This window comes from Populus alba, chromosome 6 (genome assembly GCF_005239225.2).
Source record: "Populus alba chromosome 6, ASM523922v2, whole genome shotgun sequence".
Taxonomy (NCBI): domain Eukaryota; kingdom Viridiplantae; phylum Streptophyta; class Magnoliopsida; order Malpighiales; family Salicaceae; genus Populus; species Populus alba.
In genome coordinates this window covers 25,171,991-25,184,628 of record NC_133289.1, presented here as the reverse complement: position 1 = coordinate 25,184,628, position 12,638 = coordinate 25,171,991, and the positions used below count along the sequence as shown (strand labels likewise).

At 33.2% G+C, this 12,638-nt stretch overlaps 1 protein-coding gene across 1 annotated transcript; it reads left to right on the top strand.

The window, feature by feature from the left end:
* The first annotated feature begins 9,670 nt into the window (after positions 1-9,670).
* On the top strand, positions 9,671-11,798 carry LOC118055720 (U-box domain-containing protein 30). The gene has a single exon (XM_035067687.2). The coding sequence runs from the start codon at positions 9,996-9,998 to the stop codon at positions 11,340-11,342; it is 1,347 nt and encodes a 448-aa protein (XP_034923578.1). The 5' UTR covers positions 9,671-9,995; the 3' UTR covers positions 11,343-11,798.
* The last annotated feature ends 840 nt before the right edge of the window (positions 11,799-12,638 follow it).

Here is a 12,638-nt window from a genome sequence, read left to right as displayed (position 1 = left end):
AACCTGGTGAGAATGCACATGAAGAACCTGTTGATAAATGACATGATCAACCCAAAACCAATAGAGGCAGTGGAGTGGAGTCTAATGGAGGTGATGGCATGTTGAGGGAGGGTAATTCTGGTAGTTAAGCCATGAAAGTTTATCAGAGAAGAAAGTCCTCGGTCAATGGTTGAGTCACTAGATTTATGTCAAACAATTAGTGACGAAGTTTTATAGTAGCAGTTATTATCAATGTTCATCCTAAAATAACAATTAATAATAGTTAATGTTAAGTGATGATGGAAAAGCACTGTTGTAAGAGAAATGAGAGATTTTAAGATTATTATTGGAGAGATTCCAAATTATGGGATGGATTTCCACTTTTAGGCAATGAGATTATGCAGAATCTGATGTGATCTTAACAGTGTTGAAGATTAATGAATATTACAGTTCTTTTAACTACAGAATTCTCAATCAATTCCATTTTCCCTAGCATCATATGGTATCAAAGCAAACCCCACACGATCCTTACCCGGAGTGGAAATTCATACAATCCAGTGACTTTTGGTGCTTATGAAACCGACCCTTCAAACACCATTCACAACCCTCACACAAGTGCTAATCCTCCTGCCCACATAAACCAGCCAGCAGAACCTATTCCCACGCCTATACATTGCAGCAACAACTAGATCAACTTACTCAAACCATGAGGACTATTTTGTGTCGTCTTAATACCAAGAAAGAAGCATTACTGGTGATGTTGGGGTTTTTTTAGGGCTTGACCACCACAGGATCATAGAGTCCATATGGGGGAACGAAGGGAAAGCATGGTTGACAGTGAAGAAGAGTAAGACATGCCAGTTGGGGGTGGTTTATATAATTGAAGTTAAAAGGGGCTGCACGGGCTTAGCGGAACACTGTGGAGGAACAACTTAGACGTGCTCGCCAACCTCCTATTCAAGATTGGGGGGGCGCGGATGAAAGCAAAGATGGAGTCCAAGTACTTACCAGTTAACTATGAACAATTGGCTTTCGAAGACATGCTACGGTGGAGTCAGAGTTGTAGAATATCGATTGACTAATACACAGAAAAATTTCATGAACTAACAGTTCGTAGTCAAGTTATTGAAATTGAACCACAGACTTTGGCATGCTACTTGAATGGGATGCGTGGTGATATTAGGAGGGAGATGTCTACGGCTCGTGTGTTTTCTGTGGAAGAAGTTTACCAACTAGGCTTGCAACTAGAAAGGCAGAGCGTGGCAGGAGGAGGATGAAGGTTCCTAACAGTAGGAGTCAGGGACATTACTAGCATCTGCAACAGGAGGCTCCAGGACTAGAGTGGGTGCTAAGAAAGCAGGTCTAATGGGCGAATTCAGGGAAAAGACGCAGGGTAGCCACGATGGTCCTCAATGCTGCAAATGTTGTGGTTTTCCCTAATAAGGATCACAAGCTGGCTTATATGGTAGAACGTGATCTTGAAAAGAAGTTAGTCATCACTCCTAAGGAGGAGGAGGAGGGAGGGACTGTCAATTTTCAACAGGATTTGGAAGAGGAGCATCTCCAACCAACCGAACTACCCCTCTATGTGTTGCATAAGGTATTTATTGAACGATAGCTATGTTGGTGATTCATCCATCATTTCAGACTGGAAGAGAACAAGTATATTCCACACTCGTGTTGAACATCGAGGTAAAGCCCTGAATATGATCGTTGATAACGGTAGCAGCATGAATGTTGTATCTAGAAAAATGCTTGCAATACTTGTTCCTAATGCTGCAGAAATCGGATTTGATTTACTGTACTGATAGTACTGCAGAAAACTATATCAAGCCCCAATTAATGATCATTTATCTAGCCATTGTATTAAAATTCAATAACATCACCGAGTAACTCTTGCGAACAATGCACTAAATGTTTCATTGGAATGGTTAAAACCTGTTTCAGAGACAGGATTGAGGAGTTCTAAAATATTGATGATGCGAGGTTCTTACGCCTCTCTTCTTGTCCAATCGGCTAAATGGAATCAAAAGGTGCAGAGATTGTTTGTTTGTATAACCTAGACTCCATGCGAGATACTAACACTCTTATGCAGTCCGATACTCTTAATTTCATCAAGTGGCTATCCAAAAGCAGCATCTGACTCTTAAAGTCAAGTTTGCTGTAGTGAAAAGGGAAAGCAGGAGGAAGAAACAAGTAGCAGAACAAAACAAAGGACAAGGAAAATGACATAACATTTACGTGGAAAACCCTCTCATTATGAGGGAAAAACCACTACACAATCATCAAAAAACTACTGTTTAAATGTTAAGGTTACAAAGTTTTTCTCTACAGATAATTAAACTACAAGACACAGAGCATATAAAACACTCAGTGCAGCAAAAATTAACATCAAAATCCAACAAGTGGAAATTTAGCAATCATTTTGATTATGAAAAGTCTCTATTTTGGCCTCTTTACAATTTAATCTTATTTTTTTATTTTTCTCTTGTAGAAAACACAATGAAGTTGGCCAATGGGGACATGCGCGCGCCGTCCCTAGCTAGTCACAAATTCAAAGGTCACTGCTTTAACGACGACAGCTGCGAGACTATTAGAGCGTGAAAGCGGAACGTTCACTTGGTGGTGGTCAATGGACAGGGTTCTTTAATAGAAGTTGCACCTGCTATGAGACATGTTAACTAATTTATAAAAATTATAGGACTCATATAATTAATAATGTAATAATTATTACTTCTTAATTCTGCCTGTTTTCACTCGATTACAATGGCAATTCCGACGTAAACACACATTGAATAATAATCAGCAACAAAATATCCCATTACACATCCTTTTATTTTTACGTCTTAAAATTGTTTTTAAAAAAATATAATTTTTTTTAAGTTTTTAAATTTAAATTAATGTTTTTTTGGTGGTTTTATATTTTTTGAAATGCTAATTTTAAAAATAATCTTTTAAAAATAAAAAATATTATTTTGATATATTTCCAAGCAAAGAACACTTTGATAAACAACTATTACCATTCTTTCAAACACATGTAAATGGAAGTATAATATCCATTTAACACGTTCTCTCCATAAGTTTTCCCTAGTTTTCCCTGACAATTCTAGTACCATCCAAAAATAATTTTAAAAGAGTGTTTGAGAATGTGGTAATGATTTTTTTTCAAAGTAATTTTTGTTTAAAAATACATTAATATAATATTTTTTTATTTTTTAAAATAATTTTTGATATCAGCATATCAAAATGATCTAAAAATATAAAAAAATTAAATTCAAACTAAAAATAAAAAATATTTCAAAATTCTATGGAACACGAATCGTGTATTCCTAAACAGCCACTAAGTCTGGTATCTAAGTCATTAAGCTGCAGTTTCAAATTAAAGCAAATACATAAAAATCAACCAATAGCAGAACACAAAATATGCACATCATGCTAATCTATCTTCCGTTTTTAGGCATGGTATCATGATCACTTCCTTTATAAGCACTAAGATCAATACCTGCAATTTTCGATTCTGCGAAAGGAAGTGTGTTTGCAATCCCCGAGGAGAAAAGGGATCTCATTGATGTTATAGCCCTCTAAGAGCATGTTTGGCATTGCGGCCAAACCGGTTTTTCACCAAAATTCAAAAAATTTTAAAAGAATTTTAAACGACGTTAAAAAGACAAAACTTTATTCTCATGAATATATAATAAATATACTAAAAAACTTCTAACTTCTAATCTCATATTAAAAAAAATATATATTTTTAACAATTTATATAATAAATTTTAATACATGTTAGTAACTAATAAAGATATAAAATGATAGACTCGTGCATATAAAATTGAGTCATGTAAGAGAAAACCTTTTATTGTTTCCTGAGTATGAGGCAACGCTTATATTTTAACTAAAAATATATTGTTTTACATAACATATTCCCTTCTAATATATATAATTCAATCATATATTAGTTCGATATATAAATGAATCAATCAGAAGTTGATGCAGATTTTGCTATCTTACAAAAGGCAGGGGAGGAGAAGGATCTAAAATCTCATATATTTCAACACCTTAATTCTACCATTTATTTTCTAACTAGTAGTTGCAAACTTTAACTCTTTTTTTTTTTTTTTTGGGCTATAAGCCTATATATAAACCTGTATTTAGAGACAATAAAAAAAATATCACCCGACTTGGAATACTTAAACTTGTTAGATTTTTTTTTTTGTTATTTTCATTGTTGTTTCTGCATCCCTTCTTTCAAGAAATAACCTGTTAAATCTTAGAGAATAGCCTTGCATGGTAAATATCTTTAATAATAATGTTTATGTATGACTCGGATTTCGTATTCTACTATATTTTGTTCATTAGTTTTCTAACAAAAAGAGATTTGCACACAGGTATGCATGACAAGCAATCATATATATTTCAAAACTTGATACATCCAAACCAAGTTATCAAGTCATCATAATTAAGCACTAAAAAGAAGATTCTTGCATGATAAATTTTTTTCTATATGAAATTTTTTTTTTTTTAAATGGTTTGAATTCGTCAACTCAAAGTTAAATGTCAAAGCAAATTTCAAGTTGAGGTAGAAATAAAAGAATAAAATGTTTGAGAACTATATAAATTATATTTTGAAGCATCAACTTAATAACTGAAGCTTTTGGGTGAGATAGTTTTCTAACATGTTATCAAAAGATTCAAAACCTTGTTGATCAAGTGGTTATAAATTCAAATCTCATCTCTTCATTCTAATTAAACACAAGGTAATATAGAACTTTGATAATTAAGTTATTTCAAGGGTCTTCAGACTAATCCAAAGCATTATATAACTCATCTATAACATGCAAATGTTTTAATATTCCTGTTGGATGATTGTTCTTCTTTCCTGCATGTTAATAAAATTCTTCGTTACTTCAAGATCATTTCGAGTCTTAAAGTTAATTTTTATAAAATTTCTCTTATAGGAGGTTGAGACTATTAATTATTTGTTTCATCATTATATTATTATATGGAATTTTTGGGGTAGATTCATGTATTGGTTCGGGTGTTTAAGTTGTCTATACAAGAACCCTGAACATAATCGAATCTTCAAGAATGCTACAGGTCGGTCAAATGCAATTTGTAGTGTCGAGCTATTATTCTTCTTCATAAATTCTTTTATTAGTCTATCTGATTAGTTTGTAATCGACTTATCTTCGAACTCAAAGTTTTTGATTAAGATATAATTTTTTATCTTACCTTATACTGTTTAGTCTTTTAGTTGAAATCCCCGGTTAGAAACTTCAGTTAGTTTTGATTCTACTTGATTACTATTAAAAAAAGAAAAATAAAAGATGTAAAGGGTGGATTGCAAGTTTCAAGATTAGTTGGGTCACCTGTAAAGGCATAGTATAGTTTAGTTATAGAGCAGCACGAGTGTGTTCCTCACAAATTTTTTATTTATTTATGAAAGACTGCAGATCTTATAAATGTTGTAAAACAGCGTTCTGATAGTTCAAAACAAGTGGAAATACTCAGATGGAACATCCTCCATCAGAAAACATGCAGCATCTCTCTCCAGAATTAGTAGCTAGATTTTCCAAGTGATAAGCTACCAGTTCTATGAATTCAACATATAGAAATATGTTTGATGGGAGGAATACAACTTTATTTTTAAAATAAAAAGAACATATTCTGTTGTTTTTCTCTTTGAGATAATAATTATATACTATCCAAGTAATTATAATTAATTTTCTTTCTCTTTTTTAATGAAAATAGCATCATTCTCTCCCCATGAAAAAGGGTGAAACATTTGGGAAGGATAATTAACTATTAAAAAAAAAAACCCTGTAATAATACCGCCTCAAAAGAAAAGAAAAGAATACTGGTCAAATCTCTAGATTGCCAATTCTTCCACTACTGACATGACAACATTAACTTTTAATTTAGATAAAGTGAAAATAAATAAATAGTTAATTAATGAAACGAACAAACAGCAATTAATTAACGGCGAGGCAGGGGCAGGGACGGAGGGCGGCAGGGAGATAGAGGAGGCACGGTTCAGCCCAAAAAGGGTAGCGGCAAAAGTGGTCAAAGAAGCAAGAGACCAGGAAAAGGCGTAAGTTACTACTGTACTGTGTGTGAATGTAGTCAAGTCAAGAGCCAAGATCACCGGTCAAAAGTTATGAAAGGCACGCTCCCCGGTGGCCCCTTCCTCCCACGGGACTCTCCTCCTTTTTTTATTTCTCGTCTTACTCAAATTGATACCCTTTTCTTTGTTTATTAAGTATAAAGTTAAAAAGTGGGGTGTTCTTACTGTTTCAAAATTATTCTTCACATGTAACTGCGGGTTGAAGTTTAGATGTTTTTTAAAAATTAATATGAACCTTGAACTTCTTTTTTCTTTTTCTTTTTTTAATAATTGAGCCCTTATTAGCACCATATTTTTTCCCCATAGATAATTGAATTGAAAGATAGATAATTAAAATGAAAAACAAAGATAAAGCATAGGGTGTCTTTTAATTTTATTTAAAAATTACATTCGAGTTTCCTATATTTTTTAATTATTAGGTGACCGATCCCTCTAATTCTAGCAAAAATTGATTTTAGTTTGGGGTTAATCAAGTTTATTTGGTTTGATCAGTTTGGGATATGTTCGAGATCAATTATGTAAATTAATTCGATATTATAATTACATTTTGGTCTCTTAAATTTAGAGCTTTAATCTTTTATGTTATTTTACTTTGAGTTGTTTTTTAGTGTTTTTCGTATTCATTATAGGTTTTGCTAACATTACTACTAACGTTCTTTAGTTGTCTCTGGTTCTATATCCATTTGTCTTTTTTGTTTTGTTTTTCAGGTGAGTGAGATAATATTTAATATGCATGTAATATAAATATTATATGTATGTTAATTATATGATGAGTACAATTGATAAGTTCTTGAATATCTATATATGTTACTTTATTTTTCGAGTATTCATCAATTCTTGATTTCACGCAAATTATATTCGATATGACATTCGTTTGCTTTGATAATTATATGAATATCTATTATGTCTTGATATCGTACTTGTTAGTAACTCCATGCTAACATAGTGTATCTAGTCTATGTGCACTCCATTGTGGCGACTGATAATCCTATAATGATTGGGGATGCAAACCTCGTATATTATCATAACCTTAGGGTTTTGTCTATTATTTGAACCAATGGTTTTGTCTGATATCTAACATGTATTCCATTATCATATGCTATTATACTTAATGTAAGTGTGTGTGTGCACACGCACGCGTATATATGTATGTTTCATTTCTTATACTTATAAATAACTAAAATGTATATTAAATATTATTCCCTCAATAAATTGGTTAAACTCACCCTCTCTATTTTAATATTATTTTAGGTTCTTCGCTTCCGTAGCAGGTTGCCATTTTATTGAGAGTTCTTGCTACATTATTTATTTGTATGTCTTATTTGCTTTTGCAAGGCTTTTCTTATTCTTATTTATTTGATGTCTTAGATGCTTTGCTGTTACTCTATTTTTATTAAAGTTTAGATTTTTATTTTGAAGATTAGATTTTATTAAATGTAATAAGTAATTTGAATCACAAATTGTTGTATTGGTTTTGGAGATATTTGAAAGTTTACGAAATGTTATGTGTAGTGTATGTTCCGAGGCTTAACATCGATGAGTATTCCTCGTGGCATTGCTTCTGCATTGTCAATCACGGACCCATGTTTCGGTCATTATAGTCATCTTGAATTATTTTTAAAAACTAAGTCATGTTTTTATTGGTTATCAAGGATGTATTTAGACCCATGAAATTAATCGATATAATTCAAGCTAGCTCCTATGTGTTTTAATTGGAAACTCGAGCTAGATAAAGAGTTAAGTTGTGAGGTTTCAAGATTGACCTATTTAGCCAGGTTTAATAATATAGTCAAAAAAATTCTTCATGCTCGTAATATATTTTTTTAAAATTTTAAAAAGTTGATTTGACCCATGACTCAGCACAAAATAGATAATGTACTAATATATTAATGATATCCACAATCTATCATTTATAAATTTAGTCCCTTAACAAATAATCTTAGAATGCATATTTCACATCTATTTAATATGTAATGCAAACAAAGTCACAAACATAATAAATAAATAAACAAGAAACACATAGTTATTGGCCAAAAAGGATTGCACACAAAGAATTTTAAATTCATAGTCTTTATTTTTTAAAGATAATTATGATATATGGTCGGCTTCCTAGAAGGTTTACAAGTTTTTAAATAAGATAGAAATAGACCCTTATAAAGTAGAAAAATCAGAATCTAAAAAAAAAAAGAAAAAATAACATAAAATTCAAAATTAACATAAAATACAAAAAGAAAATCAAGAAAAAATAACAAAACTTGCTCAAATGGTATCTTCGGGATCTAATTTAGAGATCTTATAAAAGGGGGCTAGTGTAGGTGTGTTGACCCTGCAATATAACTGAATTTTGATTTGAGAATTACTTACAAAAATTTAAATTTGATTTAACTCTCGAATCAATAAGTTATGACTTTTTAATACTAAGCTACTAGATTTATATGATTTGTTGGTGGCAAATCTCCATCTAACTTTGATAGATATTTATTTGATTATTCATTTTTTTTTATTTTTCCTAACACGGCTGCATCTATATATTTTTAAAAATTTATAATATTTTCTTAGATTCTGCCTAAAATTTGATTCCAAGATATCAAGTAACTAAGCATACCTCTTAACACATAAAATCAACTTCTTAGATATAGAAAAATTAAAACTCAATTGTTGAATAAATTCTTCTAAGTAGCCATAAAATATTTGTAAAAACATTTTAAGAATTCTGATATTTTTATGCAAATATATCACTCATGATGGGCGGACTCCATGAGATTAAAATTACCAAACAATTGATAAATTAAGCTTCTTCTCTTTTTTTTTTTTACTGATAATTACGACTCAATTAAGTTTGTAGTAAATTTTTTTTATTTTGACAATACGAATCCAGGAACTCAATCAAGCATATGTTACAATTCTGAGCATACTATTTTCTCCAAAGTTTTTTTTTAGATTAATTTATATGTTAATCCAATTAAACTTTTTACTAAATAATTTTTAAGATGTATTCTTATAGCAGTAGGATGTTTTGATAAAAAGTTATTAAAATTTTCTGGTTGTTGACTTGAATATTTAAATTTCAGACATTTTTTGGTAGCGCGATCAATCATATGTTAATGCTAATGTGGTTGGCCACACAAGAAATTGTTTGGCACAATGATTGAACCACTGTTTTTTTTTATTTTATTTTTTAAGAATTATTTTAAATTAATTTTTTTGATAATTTTAGATGCAGATATTAAAATAAATTTTTAATAATAATAAAATATTATTTTAATATATTTACAAATTGAAAAAAACACTTTAAAACCAAACACCCCTAAACATACACTTAATCACTACGTGTAAAATAATAATAAAAAAAAAAACAATAGTAATTTTTTTTCTTTTTTTCATCTAAAGATTCCAGCAAAAAGAGACCGATTTCTTTAAATTTCCCATTTCAAGAAACAGGATATTATACGACTGCACGTGTGGTGCACAGTTGCCAATGGTTTGAAGGTGCTGTTCAATGTCATATATATATATATATATATATATATATATATATATATATATATATATATTGTTTAACCCTTTTAATTGTTCTTTAGGGTTGTTGCTGAGATCACCCTTATCTTTTTTGAGCTTGAAGAGGACCACTTTGGTATTAGAGTAGAAAATTATATGCTGTTGACGATGATGATAATGATGGAAAAGACTGTTACTGTTTTGACCAGAGACTGAGTCTTTATGCCTTCTCTCTTTTGCTTTCCCACAAAACGTTTCTTGTCCCCTGGACTTGACAGGTCTCCTTCTACTACTTCTTTTTTTGGATTTTCACTTCTTGAATTGGAATATTAGATTTAGATTTAGCTCTTCTTGTGGGATTGCCGGTAGTGTTTTCTATTCAAAAGGACATCCCAAAATGCCGATGTATCAGCCAAATAGTCATGGAAATGTAAAGCTAGACACGGGTTCTGGTGGGCAAGTTTTGGATCTACAAACCACCATTAAAGGTGGCATTTTGGGCTGTGTTGGCGGCGGTTTAGTTTGTACAGGTGTGAAGGAGAAACTGGATCTGAGGAAGATGGTTGGGGAGCTTGAATCAATACAAGTGCCATCAGTGTTTATATGTCCAATTTCATTGGACCCTATGCAAGAACCAGTGACTCTCTGTACTGGACAGACTTATGAAAGATCCAACATTCTCAAATGGTTCTCTTTGGGTCATTGCACTTGCCCCACAACAATGCAAGAGCTTTGGGATGATACGCTGACACCAAACAGGACTTTGCAGCAGCTGATTCATAGCTGGTTCTCGAGTAAGTATTTGGCTATGAAGAAGAGATCAGAGGACGTGCTAGGGAAGGCTGTTGAGCTTTTGGATTCTTTAAAGAAGGTTAAGGGCCAAGCTAGAGTGCAAACTTTGAAGCAACTTAGGCATGTCGTGGTTGCTCATTCTATGGCGAAGAAGACAGTGATGGATAAGGGTGGAGCTGCCTTGGTTTCTTCTTTGTTGGGTCCTTTTACAACTCATGCTGTTGGGTCTGAGGCCATTGGTATTCTTGTGAATTTGGAGCTTGATTTGCCATCCAAGGCAAATTTGAGGCAGCCTGCAAAGATTTCTTTAATCGTGGATGTGTTGAATGAGGGTTCGATTGAGACCAAGATTAATTGTACGAAATTGATCGAAATGTTGATAGAAGGGAAGGATTCAGGATCGGAAAATGTGTCAAGTTTGAGTCTTTTGGCAGGTCTATTGAGGCTGGTGAAAGATAAGAGACACCCCAATGGAGTATTGGCTGGACTCGGTTTGTTAAATACGATTTGTTCAGATGAGTCCCTCAGGAGCTCAGTTGTGAGCATCGGGGCAGTTCCTCCATTAGTGGAGTTATTGCCTAGTTTGAATAATGAGTGCTTGGAATTAGCTCTTTATATTTTGGAGGTCCTCTCAACTGTTCCAGAGGGTAGGTTGGCTTTGAAGGATTGTGCCAACACAATTCCTAATGTGGTCAAGTTATTGATGAGCAAATCGGAGAGCTGTACTCAGCTTGCATTATCAATACTGTGGGCTGTTTGCAAGCTTGCACTGGAAGAATGTGCAGCACTTGCTGTGGAGGCGGGTTTGGCAGCGAAGCTACTTCTTGTAATACAGAGTGGCTGCAATCCTGTATTGAAGCAGCGGTCAGTTGAGCTCCTGAAACTGTGTAGTCTAAATTACACGGCTACTATCTTCATTTCCAAGTGTAAGCTTACCAGAACGATACAGTGAATGAAATTGGCAAATTGTTGATACATAACATCTTATCTTTTACCTCGCAAGACGCAAAGGAGCTCTTGGGATCACTTGGAATACATGGCGGGCTCTCTGGCCAGTGCATATTAAAGAGCTTTGATACATAACATTGATTTTCCATGATGGAAGCATCATAATGTGGACTTTAGGCTAATCACAGTGTCTGTAAGCTGGTGGTTTTACCAAAAATTTTCAGAAATGTGCAGCCGAGTGAGGTTGCTATTGAATTCAGCTGCTCTTGTATGCCAAACTGGACTACGCTGGGTTGTGGATTTGAGATTGTTTCAATCCTCAACTGATGTGTATAGTATGTCTCTGGCGGAGCGTTAGTGAGGTTCTGGTGATTTAGAAAGCAAGAAAGGGATTTGGGGATTAGGAATTCACATAGGGATGTATTTTTCACGGTAATCAACGAGCAAACATTTGTATTTATACATGCAATTTTTCATTTTTGCTTGGAGCTTCTTTAAAATCGTGCTTATTTGTGTATTCACTCTCATAGTTCTCTACAATTCGAGCTTTGCTCTGCAAGGCTGTGATGCAGAGTCTGCGTTGTTAGTACATTTCAAGATTTGATTAATCAATAACATATCACTCCATATTTGTTTGAAATATGCATCTGAAAATGGGGACAGAAATGAAGCCATCATGCATTTGCTCGAAGACAACAGGCTTGGTAAATTTCAATTTTTGGAGTATGAGAGGTGTTGTGCTAGCCCTTTCATATACCTGCTAGGAGATAATCCTAGAGTGGATTGTTATCTTTTTAAAACAAGAAAGTCCTGAAACAAATAACCAAAACACAGGGAGTGCTTTCAAATTTAGACAATTCTGAATTAGAAAGGAACGATGGACATGTTTTCCTCTTTTCCAGCTCCCATCGTCGCACTCTTTCCAGGTTTTTAAATTAAAAAAGAAGAGCCTTCCAGCTTGGAGAATGCAATAATAAAATTTGATAGTGCCTTTTCTCCAATACCGACCTTCTCTCTGGTCTCAATTATTAAGGTCACTAGCATGATCAACTTGCAATCTCAAAAATTTGGCCCACCTTTTTCACACAATCCGTCCCACATGCTTCTAAATCTTCGAGAGATGGCTTCTTCTCCAGAAAGGCAGATTCTCAATCTTCCCGCACTTTCAGAGTCCAAGTATCCTTCTTAGCTTGGTTAGAGACACGGGAAACAATGTGATTCCTTGGTAATAAACTATGTCCAAAGATTCTAAGTTTGGAGGTTCTCAATATTTTGAGTAAAGATATGACATAATCAGATA

Excerpts from the sequence above, each read along its gene's own strand:
- LOC118055720 (XM_035067687.2), top strand. The coding sequence starts at position 9,996 with ATGCCGATGTATCAGCCAAATAGTCATGGAAATGTAAAGCTAGACACG.